Source organism: Hippocampus guttulatus, chromosome 14, assembly GCF_054856545.1.
Source record: "Hippocampus guttulatus isolate MCC_2025c chromosome 14, RoL_Hgut_1.0, whole genome shotgun sequence".
NCBI lineage: Eukaryota > Metazoa > Chordata > Actinopteri > Syngnathiformes > Syngnathidae > Hippocampus > Hippocampus guttulatus.
In genome coordinates, this window is record NC_141274.1 from 11,346,636 (window position 1) to 11,371,565 (window position 24,930).

Below are 24,930 nucleotides of genomic sequence, written 5' to 3' on the forward strand. Positions count from 1 at the left end.
AATATGCATCTTGACAACTCCCTGTACCGTTGATTCTCGCTGAAATAACCATCCAGATATGCAGTATTTAAAAATCTTTTAATTTATTTATACATATATTTATATATGTACACAATGACTGAGCTATTCTTGTAAAGACAAGAAAAACAGGACATTTATTTGTTAGTCACGCGCGGCACAATTGCGACCCTAAGACATGTCTGGAGTCCAAGTAAACCAAGAACAAAGCAAGGCCTAAATTGAGCGTAAACTCAGAGCTGAATGCAGTGGGACCCACACTGAGGAATCTCGCATGAACACGGTTCACACATCGTGAACATTGTGGAGGCCTGCTCATCGGAAACGCTCCAACGCTGAGCGATGAATTGGAACATTTTGCACACTTGCTCCAAATGTTCGTGATGCTTTACTGCGTTTGTGCTCATGTCCACTTGCCACGGTTGGATTACACACAAGATCTAGCTTTAATTTCCAACTAAAGACCTTTGGCTGCACTTTTTTTTTTTTTTTGCTATCGGCAACACAGTAGGCCAACCAACCTGTGTGGATTTATAAAGTTTATGCAAGCTTCTTTTGTTTATAGGCAAGTGTATTTCTGGTTGCGAAGGCTATTCATGGACAATTTGGGCCTAAGTGCCAGTTTAGTTGCATTCATGCTAGAATAATAAAAACAAATCCCTTTTTGAAATGAAATACTGTACTTGCATGTCTACGATTGGGTCAAACCCAGGTGACGGATGAGACATTGTAAACCCTCCCCTGAAAATAGTGTGTAGTGGTTTTTACACAAGGTGTGACTACTCACCTCTGCCAACACGGTCCTCATTATACATCAGACGTCAATATGATTACAAATGATGATATGCACACAGCATACAGGCATAAACAAATAACAAGAATAGAAAATAATGTACTGTATATAGTCCCAAAATTTTTAAGCTAACAGTCCCTTTGTCTGAAATAAAGTCCTTTGTTCTCCTTCATAGTGTAAACGTTTTCTTTTTGTGTGGAAAGAAATGTAGTGCCACTAAAATAGCGTGACGGAACGGTGTGTCGACTAATGTGCTGCATGCTGCCCTCTAGTGGTGAGGACTGGGAGTTGTGCTACAGGAACGGGTTGGTTGAGCTGGATGGCCCGGTGGGGGCTCCCGCCTGCAATGACAAGGTTCACAGGTGTTATACTGCTCTCCTGGTTTGGGGGGGAAAAAACTGCTGAAAATTACTTTTCGTTCATTGTATTACATCAAGTGAGCATAGAGCGCATAAAAAAGCTCACCTAAAAGAAATAGACGATACAGATGTTTAGTCTGACCCAAGGGGACATTTACAACCATTCATTCTTGGATTGGAAGATTGGAACGGTGTTAAATTAGGCCACGGAAGGAGAATAGTTTGCTTCTCAAGATCTCAACCGCAATTGACACGACCTCAATTTCGTCGTCATTTGCAGAAGCTGAAAGAAGTGACGAGCCTATTTTGACCCAAGTCGTGAGCAGAGCGTGCAGACACATGTCAAATAAAGTGAGGAAAAGTAAAATGCTTACTCATACAAATACCCGAAAAATGGACTGAGGTAGAAGTGACAAAAAAATTATTTGTGGAGGTGATATGAGAATGACAGGTCCAGTTTCTGTCACAAGGGGCATAACGGTAACTTGAGACTGCACGCTCACCATGAAGGGGTTACTGGATGCTCCAGGACCAGCCATGGGCTGACCGAACGGCGTTACGGAGGGCTTGGTTGGACCGTAGACTGGGAATGCAGGGCCTCGGGGAGAAAGACCAGCACAATCCTTCAACTTTAGAACACTTCACAAATAATTGTTCGATAAGGAGCGAGTGAAACAGTACGGAAGAAGTGAGAGCGGAACAAACCCCAACATGCCAAATTGTATTTAGGAGTGGACCGGGGATTTAAAGGGAAGTCAAGTTCAAAATGTTGTCGGCAATATGTTTTGTGGCCCTACTACAATATTATGATGAATAATGCGGATTAAGCAGCAAAATGCAGCCGTTTTTTTTTTTAAATCCATCTCACGGGCGGCCACTTTGCTGTTGACTGCAAATGACATCACAGCGCCAAGGGCTCACATAACGACCAATCAAACGCTTTGTTCCGCCTAGAAGGGGCACATAGAACTTCTTACTGTTAACAAGAAAACGTTTGACTTGACTTGCCCTTTAAAGGAAATGCCAAGTTTGTTCATTGGGCCTTTGGTAGACAATTACAGTACATAGGGGTTCTCAAGCAGGGTTCCCCAGATCAGCGGGGGTCCGTAAGACGTGTCTTGGAGCTCCACAAAATACCCTGGCTTCCATTAATGTTGCATCATTTTAAAAACGCGCATTATCGGCAGCACATTTGGGGAATAGCGCATAAAAAAACAAAACAAAATAAAACAATGAATCTGACAGCCCTTCATTATTATTTCTTTTATTTTAAAGACAATAACTTTTTCCAATTCTCTTTTTCGGATTTTACATGGTTTCCTTGTAACGTTTCACCGTTTTCATCATCATTATCGTAATCATTCTTATTTATACATAGATTACGGTTGAAACTCCGTATATCCAAGACTTTATTAAGATCTGCACCATATTATTGGATTGGATTGCTTTATTGTCATTACACATTCGTGCAATGAAATTTCACGACACTCTAATACAACAATATAGGTACAAAAAGGTCCCACAACAAGAATACTGGGGTGCAACTTTATGACTTATATATTTAATACACACTAAAAAAAAAAAAAGGAACTTAAAGCGGGTCCGACTCTTGCGCTGTACCTGATCCATCTTTCTCATCTTTTCAGAAACACACTGTTGCAGTCTTAAAAAATATTGAATAACATTGAATTTGGCCGATTCCTTTCTGGTACACCGGGTCATGAATATTTTGGGGCCCCCTTGGCTCAAAAAGAACCCTTGATATCAATAATAATCCCTCAGTGAACTGACAACCGATCTGCAACTTCAAATCACAGCACAGCAGCTGCCCGTGACAATCTGTGACTTTTCGTTCCCTGCATGCAGAAGCGACAATTTGCAAGGCAAATAGCCATCATGCTCAGAAAGGAAAAAAAAATTATAAAGTGCCTGAGAAAGGCGTGCAGCGGAAATCATCGGCAGGTGCTGCGTGGGTAGAAAAAGCGGGTACACAAAAGGACACGGGGATGCGGGAGGCCACTAACCATTGGACTGAGGGTGGTAGGCCCCCGGCTGAGAGTAAGGGATGGGGGCCTGGCCAGGGAATTGCTGCTGGAAGTTTCCGCTGAAACTGGTCGGGAGGCAGTATGAAGACGAATTCCCAAAGCCAGCCGGCATGCTCATAGAGCCAGTACCAAATGAGGCGGCTACAACACACATACGCAACAAAGACACACCACAGGGAGGAAACAGTTCTGAGAACACGGGCAATTATTGAAGCTTGCTTGAACATCAACTGAGGGATGGGCAAACTTTTGCGCTCGAGGGCCACGGTTGAATTTTGAAAATGGACAGATGGGCCAGGTCACTCAGAAATGAGGGATTTAAAAAAACAAAACAAAGAAAAAGTTGAAGTGTGTCTGTCAATGACACACTGTAGTAGTTTAATCGGGACACTTTAAGAATGCGTTGAGAGATTTTTCATCTTACAATTTACCATGAATAAATTCGCTACTCATTATTTCATGAATTTAAAAAAGCAATTTCATTTACCAATTTTCCGTGGGTGAAATTAATTTGAAATATAGACACACACATACAGAAATGGGCCGTATGTGTTACATACTTGGCCTGACCGAACCCCAACTGAGAATCACAACCCAAGGAAAAAATGTGATGTGTGGTTTAAATTTTTTTTTTTTTTTTTTTTTTTTTTTTTAAAACACGGACAGAAACATGCACACACCTGAAGCTGGAGCTCTGCCATTGGCCTGGAAGGGGTTGGTGGCCATCTCTGAGGCAACAGCCGCGGCAACGAAGGGATTTGTGGAAGGAACACCTAAATGGAAGGCTCCGTCTTAAAAAAGCCAATCTTGAAACAACATGTGTGAGCGGCTCTGACTAAATGCTAAATCTGAAGATCGATTTGAAACTGAAGCTTGAGATATACAGTATATTGGGTGTTCGTCTCTGTGTGCCCTGTGATTGGCTGGCAACCGGTTCAGGGTGTCCCCCGCCGACTGCTGGGAGAGGCTCCAGCACCCCCGCCACCCTCGGTGTAAAAATGATGCACATTGTCGACTAATCGCTTACTTTCATTCACTTCAACCACAATTCGAACGTTTGGGAAATGAATATCAAGGAGAGGATTTTTTGAAGACATGTCAGTCTACTATTTTTGTCATCTCCTCATAACTAATCCTTGCGACCTGCAGACTCTTTTCGCCAGACTGGCTCACATATTACGAGACTGAAACAATTATTCGCACACCAAAAAGCATCACTCTGAAAGCGGTTACCTCCAAAGCCGGGCTGCATGCTGGGTAGAACAGGGGCATTCTGGGCTGGAGATGAGCCAAGTACTGGACCAAATAAATTCCTGTCACGACAAGCCTGCATTATTACATTCCTGCCATTCAAAAGTCCGACATGTCCATCTTTTGTTTTCACTAATTCAAACCCAATTCCAATGAAGTTGGGATGTTGTGTTAAACATCAATAAAAACAGAATACGGTCCTTTGCAAATCGTGTTCAACCTAGATTTATGTGTAGACACTAGAAAGACAAGATATTTCATTACCAAATAGACAAACTTGATTGTTTTTAGCAAATCATTCACTTTTTAAAACAATAATTTTATGGCTGCAACACATTAAAAAAAAGCTGGGACAGGGTCATGTTTGTCATTGTATTGCATCACCCTTTTTTTGAGCCACGGGGTCTCGGCTGCCGTGTTTCACGGTTCTTAACGCAGCGTCGATGAAAAAGAGGAATAGCAGCATATGTTTCTCCAAAACCTGTATGTACCTTTTTTGTTGTTGTTGTTGCAAAGTCCCAGCTTTGTTTGAACGTGCTGCAATCATAAAATTAGTGAAGGATTGTACTTTGTACTTGAAATAGTTATCTGCCTTCTTGTAAACAAAATAATGAAATCATTACCCAAATGTATACAAGACCAAGTATTTTGAACATGAGAGTTGCTTCCATAAAGAGGGAAAAAAAATGTGTGCGAAAATAGATGTCCACTCGTGTCTCACCCTTGCACATTGTTGCCTATCGAGGAGCTTAGCTTGTTGTCCAACTCGGCCAGAGCGGCGTAGCGATCCTCTGTGCAGCTTCCACTTTGGGACTGGATGGGGAGAGCACTTGACCTGGACGGAATTGGCACGCCTCCTCCTGTTTAAATCGTGTTTTAGAGACGCATTATAGACATTTTTCAGACATGCTCTATAGTTACACAGTGAGTTAGGTCGAAGCTTTCACATTGTCTGGGCTGCGTTTACGCTGTTGCCAGCGGCCACGGCTGCCCCGTTTTAGGCCATCGATGACAGCGGTGGGCAAACGTGGCAGACCACGACTGTCGCGGATGCACCACAAGAACCAAAACTTCGCCACCACTATCACCGTGTGGATATGAAACCAGTTGGTCAGAGTAAACCGGAGTGCAACCTGATACCCGTGTACAGTATATAGACCCCAATATATAACTCCACATATATGAATATTAAAAAAAAATGAAAGTGTGAGATGAGTAAATGTGGACAAACTGGTGGAAATGGAAGGGTTAGGGTACCTGTGGAAAAGGACTTTGAGGGGGGTGACGTGCTCAGATGGGAAGGAATTGCGGTGTTCCCGAATGCATCGAAGTTGGCAAAGTTGCTGTCTGGGTTACCCTGAGTTGCTGCTGCCAACCACAAAGGGGAAATGGGATGAGGAATGAAAGAGTCATGGGATGGAATGATGACAGGGTGTAGGTTGTTTTTTTTCTTTTGTGTTTGTTTTGTTTACCTGATTGGCTTGGAAAATGTGCAAAGTTGGCAAAGTTGGTGGTGGGGACCGCTTGGGCAGGCGGGGCGGCAAAGATGTCACCACCCAAGTCCGACAGCAAGTCAAACTTTTTCTCTTGGGCTGTGATGTGAGCCTGGGAGCGCCCCAACCCCGGGGACTGGGCAGAAGGTATAAACGGTCAAAAGTACATTTTCCCCCTCCAAAATTATATTTCGAAAGAGGTTGAAGGGCGGGTTTCAGTGCGCATTTGCTTACTTGACGAAGGGGTGTCTTGTTGAGCTGTAAAGTCTTGAGAGGCTGCACTTCCGGGGTGCTGCCAGTGCTGCTGGCGGAGGAGCCAGACACAGACGCCTGGACACTTATGACTGACCTTGCCTGGTCTGGAGGCACATACCTTCAAATTCAGGGAGATTTAAAAATAAAAATAAGATTTTGAAGTTTCATTCTCATGAGTGAAGGCGAACACTGGAGTTTAAATGCCCCAAAAAAATCTTTGGATTCGAGCAGCGGCCTTCTCTGCTGACCTCAACGCTGAGCTACATTTACAATCTGAATTCTGAAAATTGTTGTATGAAATTGTCATCATTAATTTCTAACGGTCTCTCCTCTTCATTTTGGAGCACTGCTTCCAGGATGTGGATGTTAATTTTTATTTATTTTTTTGGTCCCAATCAGATTTCAGACTGAGTTGCCAAGTCGATATCATCTCCCCTAGACCTTCGGAATCGGTTGAGCTGGCTCATGTAATTTCAACTACCGGTATATGAGCAATGGGACTTGTTGCTGGTTGCTCTCTCCCGTGAATAGCACTGTAGTCTTGAGAGTTTCTATCACCGCAGCGAATTTAATATAATAATATAATAATAATACATTTTATTTAGAAGCGCCTTTCAAGACACCCAAGGACACTTTACAATAACAAAAAACACAAAACAATACGAATTTAAGAGATGGATGAAGCCGAATAAAACCTCACTGAAGGCCTAGGTACTCGATGCAGAAATGAGAACAAAGGTGCATTATTTCTACTTAATGGCGTCAATATAACAGTATAATAGTGGCTGCAAACAACCAAATCACAGTTTCATGTGAGAATATGTTAAAAAAAAAACCTGCTAACAATAAATTCGGGATACCATCTTTTCTTTTCATATTTTTCCTGGAGGAACTCTTTCACTTTCTGTGGCTCCCGGAAATCTGGAACAACTGACGTCCTGTCATCATAGAGGCCCAACCAGATGTGTTTACAAACCTATAGCGGGTGGAGGGGGATTTAGAGGAATGAAGAGGGAGGGAGGGGAGGGGGTGTCCGAGAGAGAGGTGAGACAAAGTAGTCGGGAAGAGGAGGGGATGACAAAAAAATGGGAGGGTCGGAGGGGTCAAGAGAAGGAATTCCAATAAAGTTGACAAAAAATGCCAAAACGTGACTTCATAATTAAAGCCAGAGCGTCATAACTATTCAAAGATGTTTGACAATGTTGCGCAAGTGTGTGTGTTACCTCATTGCTGTGTTTCTGTAGGAACTCAATTTCTTGCTGTGTGAAAGTAGTCATAGAAATCGACTTCACTCTGTGTGGGGGGTTCAGGCCTCGCCTGTGGAGGGGGGGGATTTGGTTAGCTAAAATATATGAGAGGCCAGATGCAACCCAAGGGCGTGTGTGTGTATTGGTGTGTGCCTGTGTGTGCGCCCGCGTGACAGCAGCAAAGACGAAAAATACCGCGGCGTGCATTGACGGCATTCCTTGAATTCAAACCAAAGCTGAATGATCACGAGTAAATCACTCGGAAAGCTTCATGTGTGGAGCCTCCATAAAACCAAGTTTGAAATGTTCTTTGTCCTCACGCTCGGGTTAAAACGCACAAGCCATTATCATTACTAGAATGTGACACTGATACGTCGATCATTTAACAGATAAACCAGAAGAATAAACCTAACCCCACAACACAAAATTACACTCCAAGATTTGCATTTGAAGACTTGGACAAGCCACCTGACTACCGCAAGAGACACGATGGTGAAGATGGTGACATTCATTTGAAACTACCTGGGGTGACCAGTGGGTCAATTTTCTCACAAGAGAAAAGGACATCGGTGTCGTGTACAAGCAAGCATAGAGTAGCGTATATACCAAACAAAGACAGGATGTAAAGAAAATTCCAACAGAGGACTCAGACGAGTCAGCAGAATTTTTATTGTTGGGAAAGGGTCATCCACTGACCGCACTGCACTCAACGGCATCTGCCACCAATGAATTAAGTTCTTCTCCAATGAAATCCACCATTAGCAGGGAGAGCTTAAGAAGAAAAGTGAGAGGCCACGACTGCCGTGGATGCCTTGCGAGATTTCTACACTGTAAAAATATTTGCCAGTTACAGTGTGGAGGTGTAATCTCATCCGCCGTTGTAAAACGCGGTGCGCACAGCTACAGCCGACAGTATGTAACAGGGCGTATCAAAACATGGATGCGTTCTGCGGTGTGACAGGAAGCATATATTTCCCGGCATCTCGCGTTCAATGCCGCGTTACAACTCGAAAGCTAAGCCATATGTTTCATTTACTGACAAAGCTCCCCGTGGCATTTGTATCAGCTAACGTTGAATATGTGTATGCGTGTGAAAGAGAGACCAGAAAGCGCGCGGCAGAGAAAGAGAGAGTATTTTTTGGCAATGTTGGATGGATTGCTGAACGAAAACGAATACTGTAAACCCTCTCTCCCACACAAAGCTTGCTAAAAAGCTGTTGGGGAGACTTGAGGCTGCGGACAGTTCCCAGTAGTCTGGTGGAGGAGTAGTAAAGTCCTGGTAGGAAAAAAAAAAGCCTTCAGGAAGGGATTTAAAAACAACACTGGTGGTACTGTACTAGAGAGGTGAGGCCGGAATCCACGCTGAGCAAAAAGTGTGGAAGGATTTGAGAATGCTGGTCAACGCAACTTTGCAGTTCCCTTTTCGCCTCATTGAATGAGGAAAAGGATTTGTAAAAACATTTATGTAAGGTAGTCTGCCATCTATGACAGAACGAGGGTTATTTCCCCAAATGTTTGGGGGCTTTTTGGGGTGTGTGTGAGAAGTGGCCCACTTTCAACAATTTTTCACTTGTATTCCAAACATTTGAAAACAAATATGTGTACTTTTCTAATCAAAATAACTCACAGTGAAGAAAAGAAAGTCATTTATACATCTGTATGCAAATAGATTTTTTGTCTGTACTTTTCTTTGACTACAAGAGTTCAATCAGTATTTATATTTTGACGGTTTTCTACAAAAATATCGATACAGAACTTCGACTAAGGACAGCTTGAGTGTTTTTGCCACCTATATGTGATGGACAATAAAATAGTTTTTACTTGTGTACATTTGAGTGTCTTCGCTGTTTTACTTTAAGACAAAAATGTAATTGGTGCTAAGTACGGGGTCGGGGTGCTTTCGCCACCTCTGTCAACGACTTCGTCCCTTACCGGGACACACACAAACAACACCCACGAGATCATGTTCCACTAATCCACTTCGACATTTGTTTCAGATTAAATGTCCCTTTAAACACTCCAGTCCAAGCTTCATTTCAATTTCTACGGAGCCGGCCACACGACCACGGCCTGGGACTGAACGCGTCTCGACTTGACTGGAACGCTAGCATACGTGCTAACGGAACCGCCAAGTCAGCCTCCAGCGGTGCTCCCGGCTTTCCCCTTCTCCTCCCGGCAAACGCCTCGTCCTCACCGGGTGGACGACAAAAATGAGAATCGGACTTACAAGATGCCGGAGCAGGTGGTGCAGACGAAGGAGCCCACTGTCATGTTGACATAGGTCGGGCCGCGCTGATCACAGTCGAAGCATTTCCTATTCGCGGGAAGGCTAGTCATTTCCCGGAGCATCTTTAAATGAGTCTCCTCTTGCTTTCGCTTTGCGCTGGTCGCCATTGTGGAATATACAGGTGGCCGCGTTGGACGGCAGCGGCCGGGCAGACAGGCAATCGGGTGGGGAGGAAGGGAGAGAGACGGGCAGGCTGCAAGCAGTCGCCTTACTGAGAGCTAGGAAGGGCGACTGACAAAATTCTTCTTCTGTGGGAAAATAAGTTCACAAAGCGACCGGCTTCACCAGTCAAAGCGCCACCCGCAGGGCAGAATTATATCACAATGTCAAGTTCGAAAAGAACAACGATGGGACGCTTGAAAGTGCAGTTTTTTTGACTAAACAAACAAACAGACAAATATACAGACATACTGCGATCTTTTTTTTAGTACAACCTTTTCTTTATTAAATAGTAAACACTAAGTTGTAGTACCAACTTCATTGAAATTGGGTTTGTATTTGTGCTTAAAAAAAGTGAATTCAGTGAAATTGGATCATTTCCCGCAGCACATGTAATTATTTATTTCACGGTACATGAGTGAATGCGAACCACGTTACTCTAACGTATTTACCGGGGTAGGACTAGATAAGTTTTTTACTTCTTCCTACTCCCTTGAACATAATAACTGTGTTGTATGAAGATTGATTTCTTTCTTTTTTTATCTACCTTATTTTCTGTCAAATTATTACTGTATATATGTTTTATGTTCAATAAACAAACAAACAAACAATACCAACACGAACGAAGAAATTGCTTGAAAACGGTTTTAATTTGCCTGCCAGTAGTTAAACAATGTATAGGCCAACTCGATGAGTATTTTGAAAAAACATTTTTGTTGACACAGATTACAACAGCTTCATTGAACTCTTTTGGGGGGGGAATAAAATAAAATAAATCCCCCAACATAATTCAAGTCTGTGGTCTGCGCCTTGGCACACATTAGACAACAGGTGCTAGTTGAATACCTTGAGATGAGACGTCCCCTGTTTCTTTTGGCCTTGGCAACTCTGACAGCACTCACACTGGCCTCTTTCATAGTGAGCCACTACTTGCTCTGCCCTTCTTGATGGCGAGATGATGCTGGACTTCAAAATGTACACTCTGAGGCATTTTGCCACTCAGGCAAGAAAACCAGTCCCATATTAAACAAGACCACTCAGCAATTAACTATTATGTAGGTCAAAAGACCGACATAATCGAGAACCATTTAGAAAGCATTTCAAACAGCACAGTAATTGAAAAATATAAATGTAATGGCTGCCTTGAAAGGCACAAAAATAATAATAATTTGTTGGAAAAATGTGACTTTCACATGAGAAATGAAGCACAACCTTTTGTTGTGATAAAAAACAACAACAAAAAATGGGTTTCACATGATTGTGAGAGTTCTGTAAAGGCAGACAGATGTCCAAACAACTCCCATCCACATTGGATGGCTTCATTTCAGTTTTGGTTTCTTTCTCTTGCCGTTTCCACTTTCCGCAGCTTCCACAGGCTGGAGGAGGAAAGAGCGAAGAATTGTAGGGGCAGAGATATTCATACACAATTGTTCAATTTCAACTACATTGCTCTCTGCTTCTAATCTATGGTAGAAGTTACACTACTTTTTTGTCATTTAGATCTACTCTATTCACGGAAAGAATCGCTTTATACAATACTGGAGATCGCTTTGGCCTGAGCACAACAGTTTTTAGTAGGTTGACTGTATACATTTGCAACGGACTTTACCATCTAAATATTTTTTTAAGTAAAACTGGTTTGAATGGTCTCTTCAATTCTATATTTTCCCTGCTCTCAGATTCCTGAAATGTAGCTTTTTGTTATTCATTCGATGATACATTTAAATAAGCGATAATGTGATCTGGAAGTTCACCTGCTTCCTCTTTCGAAGAACTCTGAAAAATTCATCTATCCGAGTTTGCCTCCCTTGTCCCGCTGCCATCGCCTCCTCCCTCTGCTTTCTCGTACTCTCGCGCATCTGTCGGAATCTCTCCATGCGCCGACGGACTCGTTCTTCTCTAAGAACACAAACGCAGCCATCGAGTGACAATTCTTGAAAAGGGGAGAAAACTGTGTGCAAAATACCATGGCAGGTACATACTTGACATGTGTGCACTTGCAGAAAAACCCAACCAAGGCTTCTTCGTCCGGCTCAGTCCAAATCAACTCGGGTACTTCTGCGTGTGGCGTTTCCACAAATAACTTCCGCGCGTCTTCGTATTTCCAATTATCTGGTACCGGATGGGTCTGTGGTGCATTGCGGGATCAAAATGTTAGAAATAACTCACCGGGGGCGGGCGGGCGGAGGGGGGGTTGACGAGGTCGCACCTTTCTGTTGATGTGCAAGACGACATTTTCAATAGTGCGGTACTTTTGGATGAGTCTCAGAGCTCTCTTTGGACCTAAACCAGCTATTTTGTCACAGTAGTCGCATCCCAGCAAGATGCACAGGTCAACAAACTAGGAAAGCAAAAGAAGCGATGAATCATAAGCAGCGCACGGAAAGTTGTGGTTTTCCTTGCCAACATGTAAAAGCATGAGGCGACTTGAATTGCACCATTTGTTTTCACTTCATTCAATCGGTGGCATATCTGATGCACTCAAGTTTTTGTACGCAACATCAAGCAAAATAACAATTATCATCATTTCAAATATTTATAAAGCGGCCACTTTTAATTTGAAAAATTCCTCAAATGGGGCGCGCACAAGTCAAAGTACCAGTGTAATCCCTTACCTCTTTGTGAGTTAGTTGGAGCTTCTCCAACAATTTAGGTAAAGAATATTCCACAATATCACTGTAAAAAAATAAATAAATAAATAAAGATTTTAAGTACACTTTATGATATGCAAGCCATTGTGTCGTTACTGTTTCCACTTGATTTCATTGTGATCCCTACAGGGACAAAAGTACGGTAGCCAGACACACTGCTCAATTTTGTGTAAGTGACACAACAAAGAGCGAAGAATATCTTTTTTAGGTTTAGTCCAAAAATGTCCGTGACTTTCAAGAAAATTGCTGAGAGTTGCTAACAGCGAATGGAATCTTCCTTTAAAAAGCAGCCCGTCTGTCCCCTCTGTACCTGTCTTTCTTTGCATTCAGTTGACGAATCAGAACATGCGCTCCAAACGGCAACGTGTCCATGTCCTCCGATGCCACAGATTCCGCAGCCCCCTGTCGCACCAGCCAAGCGCAAAAGGCCTCAGCATCTCCCGGAGCCTGCAACGAGCCAACGAGTAAGGGACAAGATGCTTTACGTGACAGAGTCAAGAGAAAAAATAAAATAAAGAAAACGGAATGACGATGTTCATACTTGGATCACAGGCACACCCAGAAGCTTCAGGAGATGGACACAGTCTTTGGTCTGGGGTGATGCTGGATGGAGGACAAACATGTCGCTTGAGAAGATAAAAAATATATAATCGGGTTAGAGCATATCCCAGTGGCGGGCCATGCATTTGGTACCCCGGCCTTCAGTGAGAACCTATCCTTGAGATCATTATTGTGACCAACGTCAATGCTGACGTCATCTGTAATTTGATTGTTGAACGAAACACCCACGTTGCTAATGTCGATCAAATTTCATGAGCCTATACTACAGATTCTCGAGGCCCTTGGGCTAGGCAGAGTAGTTGGATATGGCAACACATAGACGCTGAAATCTGATTGGATGAAAAACATGGAACATCCACATGCACGTACTGGAAGCAGTGAAGCAAAGAGCAACGCTAAGAAATAAAGAGAACAGAGCATTGGGAATTAATCAATACAATTCCATGGAACAAATATTAGAATTTAGGTTGGAAATGTAGGTCAAGTGGTACTCAGGTACTCGGAAAGTTGTGTTTTTGTACCTGTGCCCAAATGGTTGGGGGAGCGCCAACCGGCTGCCTCGGCTCGTTTCTGAAGCTGCAGGAAAAAAACACAACTGTCTTACAGGACCGATTTATTTAGTTCAGTTCATTCAGATTTGCATATGTCACACGCTTGACTTGAGAAACTCAGGGGTTGGGGGGGGGCATTTGCGGTGCTTTGCTTTCACACTGTAGGACCTTGCATACACACCGTGTCTCTTTGGCACGTTACATTTTTTTGTTTAATTTTTATGTTATAATTGTTATGAGAAAATTTGAAATCACAATTAACGTCCCAATAATTGTTGAGCAGTAACTTGAATGACAACACACAGCTGCATAACTTACAATAGCCAGCTTTTCTCCTGGAGGCCTTCCATCAAACACAAACACAGGCTTTATCTCGTGTTCTAGGAAAGTCAGCGTGCGAAAGAACAGACCGGTCAGCGGACTGCAGACAGAACAGACATAAAGCACGCATTGCCATGTACTGTATTGCTTTAAATAAAACTGCATCAAGAGCACACTCCATCAGATTGTTCTTCCACAGTGTGTAAGATATTCCGTCTTCAAGGAACGTACTTGAGTGATGGTGCTGCTGTACGGAACTGGTTCATCACAATTGATGTATCCAATGCAATTACCTTGCCTGTGGAGTAAGCAGAAACTAAACGGAATTTATTGATTACTAAACTCTTACTGCTACGATATAGGGAACTATTTTGGAGTGCAGATATTGACAACTAATGAGCATACAATCACATTGATGGCATTGGACATATTTCTAAAATACAGTATTAACTCTAGCATGCCCTTTTCTAAACTTTCGAATGTCCAGCTGTTCACGTTTGAAGTACTTTTCTCAAAATTCATGACTGCTGTGCGAACCATTAAAATTTCAAAGGAAGGCCACTTCTACGATTTGTTTTTCTTTTTCCAGTCTCGCTGCATCTCTGTTGCAATCGATAAATCGAGAGAACTACTGTTGATCACTTAGGTAGCATCTTGGTCTCGTGATGTCCAAACCGAACAGTACGAAGGACTGTTTACATTCTAATTCTCGTCGAAACAGCGAAGGGTCGTAGTCCAATCGTGGCTAGAAACATACACACGGACAAAATTGCTGGTACATACCTGTTAATGAAGAAAAACCCATAGTGGGTACAGAAATAACTAGAATCTGACAAAAAAACTATAATAATAATAAATGAAAATTACTCATTGAAAAAGAGATACTGCTTTTGAATTGTGGTTTCGTAAATGTAATAAATAAAAGTCACGAATCACAACTCTGCAACCTTAACTCAGCGAGGGAAAGTTTCTAAGTTAGCTGGTGGCTAACAACAATGACGCAAGAGTATCGGGAAAAAAACCACGCGGAGCGATCAAAAGTGGGCTTTGAGTGTTTACCTGTATAGTCACTGATTTCTTTGTGGGAAATCGCACCGGGAGCTTCCAATCGAATCAAATCTGCCAGTTTAAGGATCCCCATTTTGGCACCATCCCACCAACCAATTTGCAATGTGACGTCACTTCTGGTAATGCCAGGAAAAGTTTTTTAAAATTTAGTACATCATTTTATTTATGCTATGTGTATATATATATATATATATATATATATATATATATATATATATATATATATATATTGTATTCGCTGAAAATCAGTGAATGCACGTGTTCTCTTTTTCCGACGAAGATTCGTTCCTCCGACAGTGACCTGATCCGATCGTTTACGAAAATCGTAACACGTTGCAGTCGATCACTAACACAATACTAAAATGATATTAGAAGAATGATATTTGTATTCGTGTTGTGCATAATCTTGAAATGCCGCCGTGATAAAGTGAGGATTTTGCCCGGTACCCAGGAAGTTCAGGACTCTCCTCCCCGTAATGCTCATTTCGAACAGTAGAGAGCAACATTGCACAAAAACAAGTAATGAAGAATTTAATAGAATCTAATAAATCTTGACTTGTGTTGCGCTTTCACAACAGCTGCAACAAAGCGCTTTACAGAACATTTAATAGCAACAAGAATACACCTAAATGGTAATTACAGCCATTTATTAAAGCAACAACTATTTACCAACAACGAATGTATTGGGATTTTACAAAAATAAACATGTTGGACACATAGTTTGAGGACATTATTTTATATATATATATATATATAAATATATATATATATACGCAATCTATATTAATGGATCTGCAACAATAAATACAGGCATAAATATTTTACATCCACACTTTACAAAAACTTCTCTAGATCACTCTTCCAGAAGCAACAGCTCTATGACGACTGTAAAGAGAAAAAAAATGGGGAAAATACAAGGTCAATGTTTGGAAAGCAAGTTCCAACAATTCAAGGTGTCTCAAACCTCTGAAGAGAATATTTGACATCACACCCACGAACAAGTCATGTAATTACCAAAAAGTTAAAAGGGAAAAAAATAAGACAAATAACAAAACAAAAGCAGTAATTCAACGACACACTATTTCTTTACTGTACATAGATGTTTGTTAAAACACAACGAACATTCAGCATGACTCTTATGGCATCCTTATTTTATTCTTTTTTTTTTTCCCTTTACACTTTGACACTTGCGAGTATTTATTTATTTATTGTAGCTCCACCTCTGGACCGGGTTCCCAAAGCATTCCTTGCCAAAGTAAAATCTCATTTTGTTTCCAATTTATGGTCATGATTAGATTAAAAAGAAATAGACAGCCGTGAAATGCAGTATTTGACTGAACAGTGTAAACGACTCGCAAAGAAAAAATATCTCGTGTACAATAATCCTACTGCACATAGGTATCGCTGGGTAAAAGGGATCCAAATATTTCTACTTGGATATATGCAACATAACCACTCTTCCCAGCCTTGAAAAATAATATTAACTAGAAAACACAAAGGAAAAGCAGCACAGGTGTTTGTACAGGATGTAGTATGTACATTTTGAAATCTCAATTTCAATCATTTCCCATAAAAGCGTGGGAGGGAATTCAGTTGATTCCAATGGTTGCCTTTGGAATTTAAAAGCGAACCCCGATGTTGTCAGTAACAAGACAATGCTTTGGCTCCGTGTGTTTTGGGTGGTCCTCTCTTTTTAATTTAGCGGCGGAACCAAACCCAGGTGTTGATAAGCCAGAACGCAACGGTCGCAGAATACAGGAGCACCTCTCGCTTCGACCGTTCTTTATTTTCTTCCTCCAGCATTTGCAGACGGCGGTTAAGTTTCACAATCTGAAAAGATCACACAAATGGAAATTGGCTTTATGACTGCGATGCACTTACAAAAGGCCTGGATCCTGGGAAATTGTTTTTGTTCCCCCTGTCAAGGTTCCAGTGCATTTTCAATTCATCCTGAAAATTCACAAACTTAATCTGATGAACTTTGTGTGAGTTGCGTGTATGCGGGACATGGCATGTACGGCAGGAGGAAAAGTGCACATACCTGTCGGCGTAACGAGGAGGCGTCCACTAAACCGGACTCGTCTGGATTCATTTCCAAGGCAAGGTCGAGGTGTGTCCTGCGCGATGACGACAAGACACAAAAGAAGGAGCAGCAAAATATCCATTGAGTAAAAACACGTTACAATTTTTTTTTTTTTGGAGAGGGGCGCAGGGGGGGCTGGTGCTTCATTGATTTCACTAAAGAAAGCTGTTTTGACATGAGTGTTTTAAGTGACAAGCATGATCTCAGAATGAATTCAACTCGTGTCTCAAGGAACCACTCGAACAGATATCCGCCAATGCGATTACAGCGTAAAAACACAGTTCAGATGCACGCAGCCAACGAGAGCTTGACATTGACATTAAAGTTTTGCATTTGCACAGACACAAAAATGTATCGAAAAAAAACTGGCCAAAAATCGAAACTACAGAGCAGCAAAAGAACAGGATCAGATAGTGTACTGGGAGACTCCAGCTTACCTGACTCTTCTGAGGACAACAAGTATAAAAAAAATGGATAGATATAGGAATACATTTTTAGGAATGAATCAAAGGGCAAATGGCAGGAAACAAAAAACAACAACAACAAAAAGTCACCGGCGGTGGCTGTCATCCAGGAATTCAAGGACCTGTTGGTAGGCCCGGCGCGTGGTGGACTGGATGTAAGCCATGAAGCCGGCCGCTGTGAACAAGTTGATGTTTGCATCCTCGGGTGAACACAGAGGAGGGCACATGCGGACTGCCGGGGCAGAAGGCGAGGGTGTTACACTGCCAGAGAGTAAGTGGAGAGAAACAATAAAGAGGCGGGGAGATTTTCGAAGTCATTAAGAGAATAAGAAACAGAAAACGGCAGAAGCAGTGTCAAAAACAATGTCCTCACCTTACGTCACCTCTGATAATCTGACTGCTATGGCGACCAGATATGAATTCACTGGCACTGCGTTCCCTTCGTGATCGTGAATGAGCCTGTCAATGATACACAATCATGTGTTTCCCAACTTTTAGGGAGGCAAGGCACAAAAACGAGGTTAGGGTTGCATTGTGTAATGCTACTTACACAAAACAAAAAAAGGAGCTGGGTGTCAAAATGACTACGATACCAGCATATCCTGTTTTTGTATATTGAACAATACTAAGCATAGTTTTAATTTCCTACAAAGGATAATTGTGTACTGTCCAAACAATAAATCAAAGAGGAAAAAGGAGACGTGTGGTGGGCTGGATGTGGCCCTTGGGCCTTCAGTTTGATACCTGTGGTCTAAATGTAGTATTTAAAATAAAATTTAAAAAAAAACGCTTTCAGTATCAAAGGTAGAAAAGCGCTGTGCAAGTGGCAGCCCATTTACCATTTAGATTTGACTTACCAAGTGACTGCTGGGGTTGCTCTTGCTCATTTGCTGAGTTTCCAGCGAGTCCAGCGGCTGTTCTGACAGCGTGAGGACACGCGGTGGTGCCTTCATGTCCAGGAGCTCCACGGCAGGGATGGACTGAATTAGGTCTAAGTCTCTGGGACAAGAGAACTGTGGATCCCCATCACCGGCTGTGCAGCAGATCGCAAAAAAAAAAAGGAATCCAGAAATGAAGAGTCACTCAGTTTACAGTGTTGCCGGCAGGTTGCAACAGAGATACTGAAAGAGTCACCGAAAGCTATCATGTAAATCAGGTACCACCTCACCTGCTACGACAATTCTTTCAGGAACCTGCATCAGAGCTGAATGAGTGTGCAGGATTTCCTGCGGTGGCAGAGAACCGGTTTGGTTTTCCGAGGTCACCTTGAGGGTCTCCGGGATTCGCATGCGCTGGCTGATGCCCTCCGTGTACTCCAACTCATAGTGCATACGGTTCATCTGCGCCACCTCGGCAGGGGGTGAGGTGAACGATGGCCCACTCATGCAGCCTGCGGAGGAAAATGGAAATACACATTTGTAATTATATTGTACGTACACAAATTAAGACACACAAAATGGGGGGTGCTGTGTATCACACAAAGAAAGTGAGTGGCGTCAACGGCGGTCACAAAGATAACTTCATGCTCAGCTAGTGTTTTTTCTTGAACATGCTTGTCCCCAACCTTTCCCCCCTCCCAAAAAGAAAATTGAGCTCTAGAAGTGCCAGTGTAACGGTAGAGCAATCAAAGAAATCATCTGGCGAATTACTGCTTGTGTAAGGTTGGCCAAAGTGTCCAATTGGATTGGTGCACGCCTGAATAAATTCATATTATTTGGGCTGAGTCTCATTCTGCAGATATGATGAGCCAGATTCATTCGTTACTATTTTTACAGATTAACAACAGAGATACAAACAATATCATGAGCACTGGAGCTCAGCCCAATCAACCAAATGTTAAGATAATAGATATTAAGCATGAGGGACGATTTAAAGATCATTCACGTTTTTCTGCATCAAATTACATAGCACTAAAACGGAGGATAAGCTGCTGACACAATGACCTCGACGTCTGAGAACGGATTTAAACGTCAACCAATCAAAAGTGTACATATGAAGGTTATTTGTGACTGTTGGCTGTTCACACACACACACAGAAAAATGACGTTATGTTTCCCCATACGTCAAGTTAAGGCAAGCGGTACGTATAACGACCGTTTTTGGGGGACTTGCTGTGGCGGCGGATCCAAAACGTTGGCTTTATGAGCCTCTTGACTCGACCTAAAGCACAACGACGACGTACCTTTTGTAGGTGATGCGGGAGTTTTAAATACTCATTGGTCGAAATGTAAAGCGGCTCGTTTCGAAAAGCTAAGAAGCGTATAAGCGTCACCCGGAATAGAAAGCAACTGAAACGAACGCCCTTTTTAAATGGTCGTGCTTGATTTCTTAGCAAGCGCTGCGCGGCGGGGCGGACCTAGTGGCAGGAATCAAATTCACTACACTATTATTTACGATAAAAATGATAGTAAAACACGAAATACAGTGTCTGGTATTCATATTCTTAGGCAGCACTGTTGCATGTCATTTTTTATGTTCACCCGGAACTTGACATTTTTTTTCTCTGCCCTCGCCCTTTCGCCTTTTTACCATGTGTATGTGTAAAGTATAAATGCAATATTATTCTCATAAAATCATGACTTTTTACCACGCCAGTGAATCTTTTTTTCTTGGTAAAAATTAGACGTTTTTATTAAAAAAAACAGATTATCAGAAAATGACAAGGGATTTTTGTCTGAAAAGGGGGGAATTTGTTCTTGTATCATTTTGAGTGTAATTGGAAATTGGGTGTTTTTAATTACTCTGGCATTTAAGGGTATACCTGGTAGTTATTTTAAATTAGTTAATTATGAAGCAGTTATTGGAAAAATCTCCCCCTTGTAGGGAGAAAGAGGTAAACTGAGTCAATTGGGGGTTCCTTGTGTAAGCGCTTTGTTACAGCTGCCGCTGTTGTGAAAGCGCTATATAAATCAGCATGTATTGTATTGTATCTCGAATTTACATTACAATCACCTACAATTCCCACAATTCCCCCGACTTTCGCCACAAACGCGCATGCGTCCATGCGTCAGGGCCATTATTTTGTCCTCAAGCTGTTGAACAACGGGACTTCGTGAAATGAATTAAAAATACCAAACGCGGGAGGGCTAATTTTCTGTTCGCCCACCGCCACGGATATAAATGGAGTGTCTCTGTCGTTAACTCGGCGTGTCGCAGGGCTGTTGGCTCTCCGGGTGGGCTCGGAGGCCCCGAAGACGGTGCTCGGAGTGACAGCCCTGTTAAAAGAAGCAGAAGGCTGCCTCCTCTTTATCTTGTTGGCTAGCCACCTAAGCTAGCTTCCTAGACAGCGCCAAGGGGAGTCGAGGAAAAGAACAAAGTACAAAGGGGGGGGGGAGCACACCATCTGAAAAGGACACATTGACAACCCCGGAAAGAGTGACATTCAACCTGGAGAAGAGATGGCACACCTACGAGACATGCAAAACCAGGTACTTAAACCAAAATTTATATACCGTAGTATATTCAAACGCTGCAAGACGAGGTTTTCATTATTAGGTGGGTGGTCGTGGGATGACGAAACATGTCCAGTATTATTCCATCGTTTCGTGTTGAGCAAAGGCACACATTTTACACTCGAAAATATCTCACTGCACACCACCCAAAACAAATATCACAAAAAGTGGATACACAGGTCAATTGTATCTTCTGCCACCTAGTGGAAGAGCATTTTATTGTTCTGTCTGTCTCGATAAATCGCTGGCACAGATAGATGAACAAAGATGTGTTATTTGTCCTATATACATTATAATATTCAGACCATTTTTTAAAATGCTGTTGCACAGATGATGTAAATCAGACCTCTTTAGATTTGTGTCAGTGCTTCTCAGCAAGAGACGCCCATAGTGACTTTTATTAACTTAGTTGCCACTGTATTCGACCTATGCGATTAACCTTGCGCACACATACGGACACATTAAACGGACATATAAAATGTAATTTGTATGATGTCACTGGAGCAGAATTCCCGGTTGGATCCTGAGGAGTATTTCACCAAGCAAGAGCGCATTGGCAAGGGATCCTTTGGGGAGGTCTACAAAGGCATCAACGACCGCACCAAGGAGGTGGTGGCTATTAAAATCATCGATTTAGAGGAGGCGGAGGACGAGATTGAAGACATTCAGCAGGAAATCACAGTACTGAGCCAGTGTGATAGTCCCTTTGTGACCAAGTATTATGGCTCGTACCTCAAGGTGAGATGATCATTCAAAACCGTGTCTCCCCCACACGAATGCTTTGACACATCTTGTCTTTGTTTTGCCCAATCAGGGAACCAAGCTGTGGATTATCATGGAGTATTTAGGTGGAGGATCTGCCCTGGATCTGGTAATGTCACGTCCGATTGTCGCGCACCTTTCACAAATGCAGGAAAAAAAATAAATTCTTACCTATGAGCAAACCTGTTTTGCTCCTAAACAGCTGCGTCCAGGACCTCTTGAAGAGACATACATTGCCACGATATTGCGGGAAATCCTCAAGGGGCTGGAGTATTTGCACTCTGAAAGGAAAATTCACAGAGACATTAAAGGTTAGAAAAAAATGTCATACTTTGAAGGCCCATTTATCGCAGGGATACGAAATCCACACACACTTTCTATGGGTGAAAATCCGATTTTCAAACACTTTCATCCCCCCTAACTGTGTTAAAACACAATAAAATGGATTGAGACACAATGACTGAACGCGTTGCATTTGAACACAGAAAAATGTACAGTGGTGCCTCGATCTGCTTGTAACTATTTCTCTCTGTACTTTCTCCAGCTGCCAACGTGCTGCTGTCCGAGCAGGGCGAAGTGAAGCTGGCTGATTTCGGGGTGGCGGGACAGTTGACTGACACTCAGATTAAGAGGAACACGTTTGTGGGCACACCCTTCTGGATGGCGCCTGAGGTCATCAAGCAGTCGGCGTATGACTTCAAGGTCAGGCTGCCGCTGCGACGGATGGACATGTGAACACTGTTTGTTTTTTTTCACCATCGGATCAGTTTCACCGAGAGCACAAATGGAAACAGCATAGAGAGGAAAGTCATGAAAATCTCAGCTGTAGTTATTAGTGTGAGTCCCGTGCTCGTTTCTTTTCAACGAGCAGGTCGCACCTAACTTTTTAATATCTGCAGCGTGTGTCTTCATTCCTTTTGCATCACTAACTTTGATTCCTTTGTGCCTTTGCGTTTTTGTCAGGCTGACATTTGGTCACTTGGAATCACAGCCATTGAACTGGCCAAAGGCGAACCCCCCAACTCGGATTTACACCCCATGAGGGTCCTCTTCCTTATTCCCAAAAACACTCCCCCCACCTTGGAAGGTGCCTACAGCAAGCCCTTTAAAGAGTTTGTGGAGGCTTGTCTCAATAAAGACCCCCGTTTTGTGAGTAACATTTTTTTTTTTAAATTGATGCACTTGCATTTTTTTTTCTAACCAACCCGAGGTTAGATACCAGTTTTACTCCGAGATCTCAGTGTTAGGGTGAAATTGCTTGGTTGGTTGGTGCAGATCCTTGCACAGGCTCCGCCCATATTCATTATGATTCATTCCAAAATTTGAAGTCACGTCGAGAGTTCTCAGTGGTCAGTTTCCATTTGTGGTGGCTTCGGTGTCGTTTTCAGAGGTGAGTAGAGAAGCCAAAAATGTGACGTGATCGATTCTCTCTGACAAACGAATACAGAAATATTGTGCAAGCAATAATAGAGAGTAGCGAGCAGATAGGAGCTCAGTTCCACACGGTTAGCTCGCCGTAGGTTTCTTTATTTTTAGACTCGCCTGTTTCTTGGCCTTGTGTCTGCCTTAGCGGCCGACAGCCAAAGAGCTGCTGAAGCACAAGTTCATCACACGGTACACCAAGAAGACGGCCTACCTGACTGAACTGATCGACCGCTACCGCCGCTGGAGGTCCGAGGGTCACGGGGAGGAGTCCAGCTCGGACGACTCTGATATGTGGGTCTTTGCCGCGCGCTACGGTGCACTCTAACTTAACCCGCTGATTGGACACACAATAATTAGCCCGTGTCAGCCTGGGGCTGTGGACAGAGTTCTTAACAAAATCAGTTAATAGGGGCATTTTGTGTGTGTTACGTTTTTTTTTTAGTTTATTCGTTTTCAGTAAGTTGAGGTCATTTTCATTTGTTTCTGCAGGGATGCTGATGGTGATGTGGATTCGTGCCCCATGTGGACCTTCCCCACAGTCAGACCAAACTCTTTGAATAAGTTACAGAAGGGCTACGCACATACTGACTCAGAGGCAAGAGATGCACACACACCAATTAAATGTACACAAAAATCTGTGTTGAGAAATAATATTTTTTTTCTTGATTGACATTCATCTCTTTCCAGTCAGGAGATTCTGTGAAAAGGCAACCCAAGTCGCAGTGCTTGTCAGCCTTGGTCACGCCTATTTTCAGAGAGGTACGTCGTCGCAGGGTTCATGACTTTGTGGGACCCGTATCGGGGAGAATTTTAACAAGTGAATTTCAAGTCTGAGCTGGTCTGATCACCATGAATTTAGTCTCACGGGCAGAAGATCAAATTGGTGAGCATCTCCCGGGAGAGACTGAAGCACAATGAGCAAAATATGGACTTTTATATCCAAATTTTAAAAGAAATTAGGATGACCCCTTTTCTCTGATTGGGCAATCCTTACATGGGCTGATCTCTAATCGTGTTATAGCACTGACCATAATCAACAAAATGGTAGTATTTTTGGGACGCTAAAATGGATAGTACTTTTCAATTTATTTCAACCGAGAAAAAAAATGATTTGACATACAAGTAAATAGAATTGAGATTGGATTGTAACCCCAAATGAAGGCTTCACTGCACCTGAGATGTCGACTCTTTCTTTCCCGATCCCATCCACTCACTCCGCCCTCAGCTGAAGGAGAAGCGGCGAGCGAGTGGCGGCGGAGTCGGCGCCATCGAGGAGCTGGAGAATGCCTTCAACCTGGCAGAAGAATCCTGTCCGGGCATCTCCGACCGCCTCGTCACACATATGATGGAGAGTGTGTGCAGGTAGAGCGTCAACATGCGGGATCTCATAAGAACCTCTTGTGTTCTAACACGCCTGCGCTGTCTTCCCTCAGGTTTTCTTTAAACGGAAACACCACACCATCTTCGCGATGAAAACACAACATGAATGTTTAACCCTCCCCCCAACCAACAAATCAGACAAGGACCTCAGCAGCCCCCACCCAACCCACCTCTCCTGCTTTTACAACCTGCCCAGTCCTCATCCCCACCCCCCCTCCCCAGAGATCTTTTACGTAGTTAATAAATATTTTTACAGTTTTTTCTTTGAGAGCGAAGAGTATTTAAGACCAAAAAAAAGCCATGGA

At 42.7% G+C, this 24,930-nt stretch overlaps 4 protein-coding genes across 11 annotated transcripts; 1 reads left to right on the forward strand and 3 right to left on the reverse strand.

Moving 5' to 3' along the window:
* Positions 1–59: 59 nt before the first annotated feature.
* agfg1b (ArfGAP with FG repeats 1b) lies at positions 60–9,855 on the reverse strand. Of its 4 annotated transcripts, none has more exons than XM_086128446.1 (12): positions 9,689–9,855; positions 7,438–7,531; positions 7,075–7,190; positions 6,194–6,332; positions 5,939–6,095; positions 5,724–5,831; positions 5,188–5,326; positions 4,449–4,528; positions 3,896–3,988; positions 3,195–3,356; positions 1,674–1,768; positions 60–1,152 (listed from the first exon to the last, which is right to left on the reverse strand). In XM_086128446.1, exons 1-12 carry the CDS (start codon positions 9,853–9,855, stop codon positions 1,105–1,107), a joined length of 1,398 nt encoding a protein of 465 aa, XP_085984572.1. In that variant the 3' UTR covers positions 60–1,104. The 4 variants fall into 4 exon arrangements, with proteins under 4 accessions (XP_085984572.1, XP_085984571.1, XP_085984574.1 ...); XM_086128445.1 differs by having other exon boundaries at positions 5,724–5,834; XM_086128448.1 differs by lacking the exon at positions 5,724–5,831.
* A 683-nt stretch (positions 9,856–10,538) lies between these two features.
* LOC147195069 (putative flap endonuclease 1 homolog) lies at positions 10,539–15,162 on the reverse strand. 3 transcript variants are annotated; one of them, XM_086128450.1, is made up of 11 exons: positions 15,051–15,162; positions 14,223–14,289; positions 13,989–14,091; positions 13,641–13,695; positions 13,100–13,161; positions 12,869–13,005; positions 12,523–12,583; positions 12,117–12,248; positions 11,890–12,035; positions 11,662–11,806; positions 10,539–11,283 (listed from the first exon to the last, which is right to left on the reverse strand). In XM_086128450.1, the coding sequence occupies exons 1-11, from the start codon at positions 15,130–15,132 to the stop codon at positions 11,227–11,229; spliced, it is 1,047 nt and encodes a 348-aa protein (XP_085984576.1). In that variant the 5' UTR covers positions 15,133–15,162; the 3' UTR covers positions 10,539–11,226. The 3 variants fall into 3 exon arrangements, with proteins under 3 accessions (XP_085984576.1, XP_085984575.1, XP_085984577.1); XM_086128449.1 differs by having other exon boundaries at positions 14,223–14,307; XM_086128451.1 differs by having other exon boundaries at positions 14,223–14,736; positions 15,051–15,124.
* A 527-nt stretch (positions 15,163–15,689) lies between these two features.
* On the reverse strand, positions 15,690–21,208 carry LOC147195070 (mitochondrial fission factor homolog A-like). 2 transcript variants are annotated; one of them, XM_086128403.1, is made up of 7 exons: positions 21,059–21,208; positions 18,775–18,996; positions 18,464–18,639; positions 17,980–18,065; positions 17,697–17,867; positions 17,101–17,176; positions 15,690–16,889 (listed from the first exon to the last, which is right to left on the reverse strand). In XM_086128403.1, the coding sequence occupies exons 2-7, from the start codon at positions 18,989–18,991 to the stop codon at positions 16,758–16,760; spliced, it is 858 nt and encodes a 285-aa protein (XP_085984529.1). In that variant the 5' UTR covers positions 18,992–18,996; positions 21,059–21,208; the 3' UTR covers positions 15,690–16,757. The 2 variants fall into 2 exon arrangements, with proteins under 2 accessions (XP_085984529.1, XP_085984528.1); XM_086128402.1 differs by lacking the exon at positions 21,059–21,208 and adding an exon at positions 19,789–19,961.
* On the forward strand, positions 20,600–24,893 carry stk25b (serine/threonine kinase 25b). Of its 2 annotated transcripts, none has more exons than XM_086128398.1 (11): positions 20,600–21,034; positions 21,563–21,796; positions 21,873–21,929; positions 22,023–22,131; positions 22,365–22,522; positions 22,784–22,969; positions 23,391–23,536; positions 23,735–23,840; positions 23,933–24,004; positions 24,471–24,607; positions 24,679–24,893. In XM_086128398.1, the coding sequence occupies exons 1-11, from the start codon at positions 21,005–21,007 to the stop codon at positions 24,716–24,718; spliced, it is 1,275 nt and encodes a 424-aa protein (XP_085984524.1). In that variant the 5' UTR covers positions 20,600–21,004; the 3' UTR covers positions 24,719–24,893. The 2 variants fall into 2 exon arrangements, with proteins under 2 accessions (XP_085984524.1, XP_085984525.1); XM_086128399.1 differs by having other exon boundaries at positions 20,601–21,034; positions 21,566–21,796.
* The last annotated feature ends 37 nt before the right edge of the window (positions 24,894–24,930 follow it).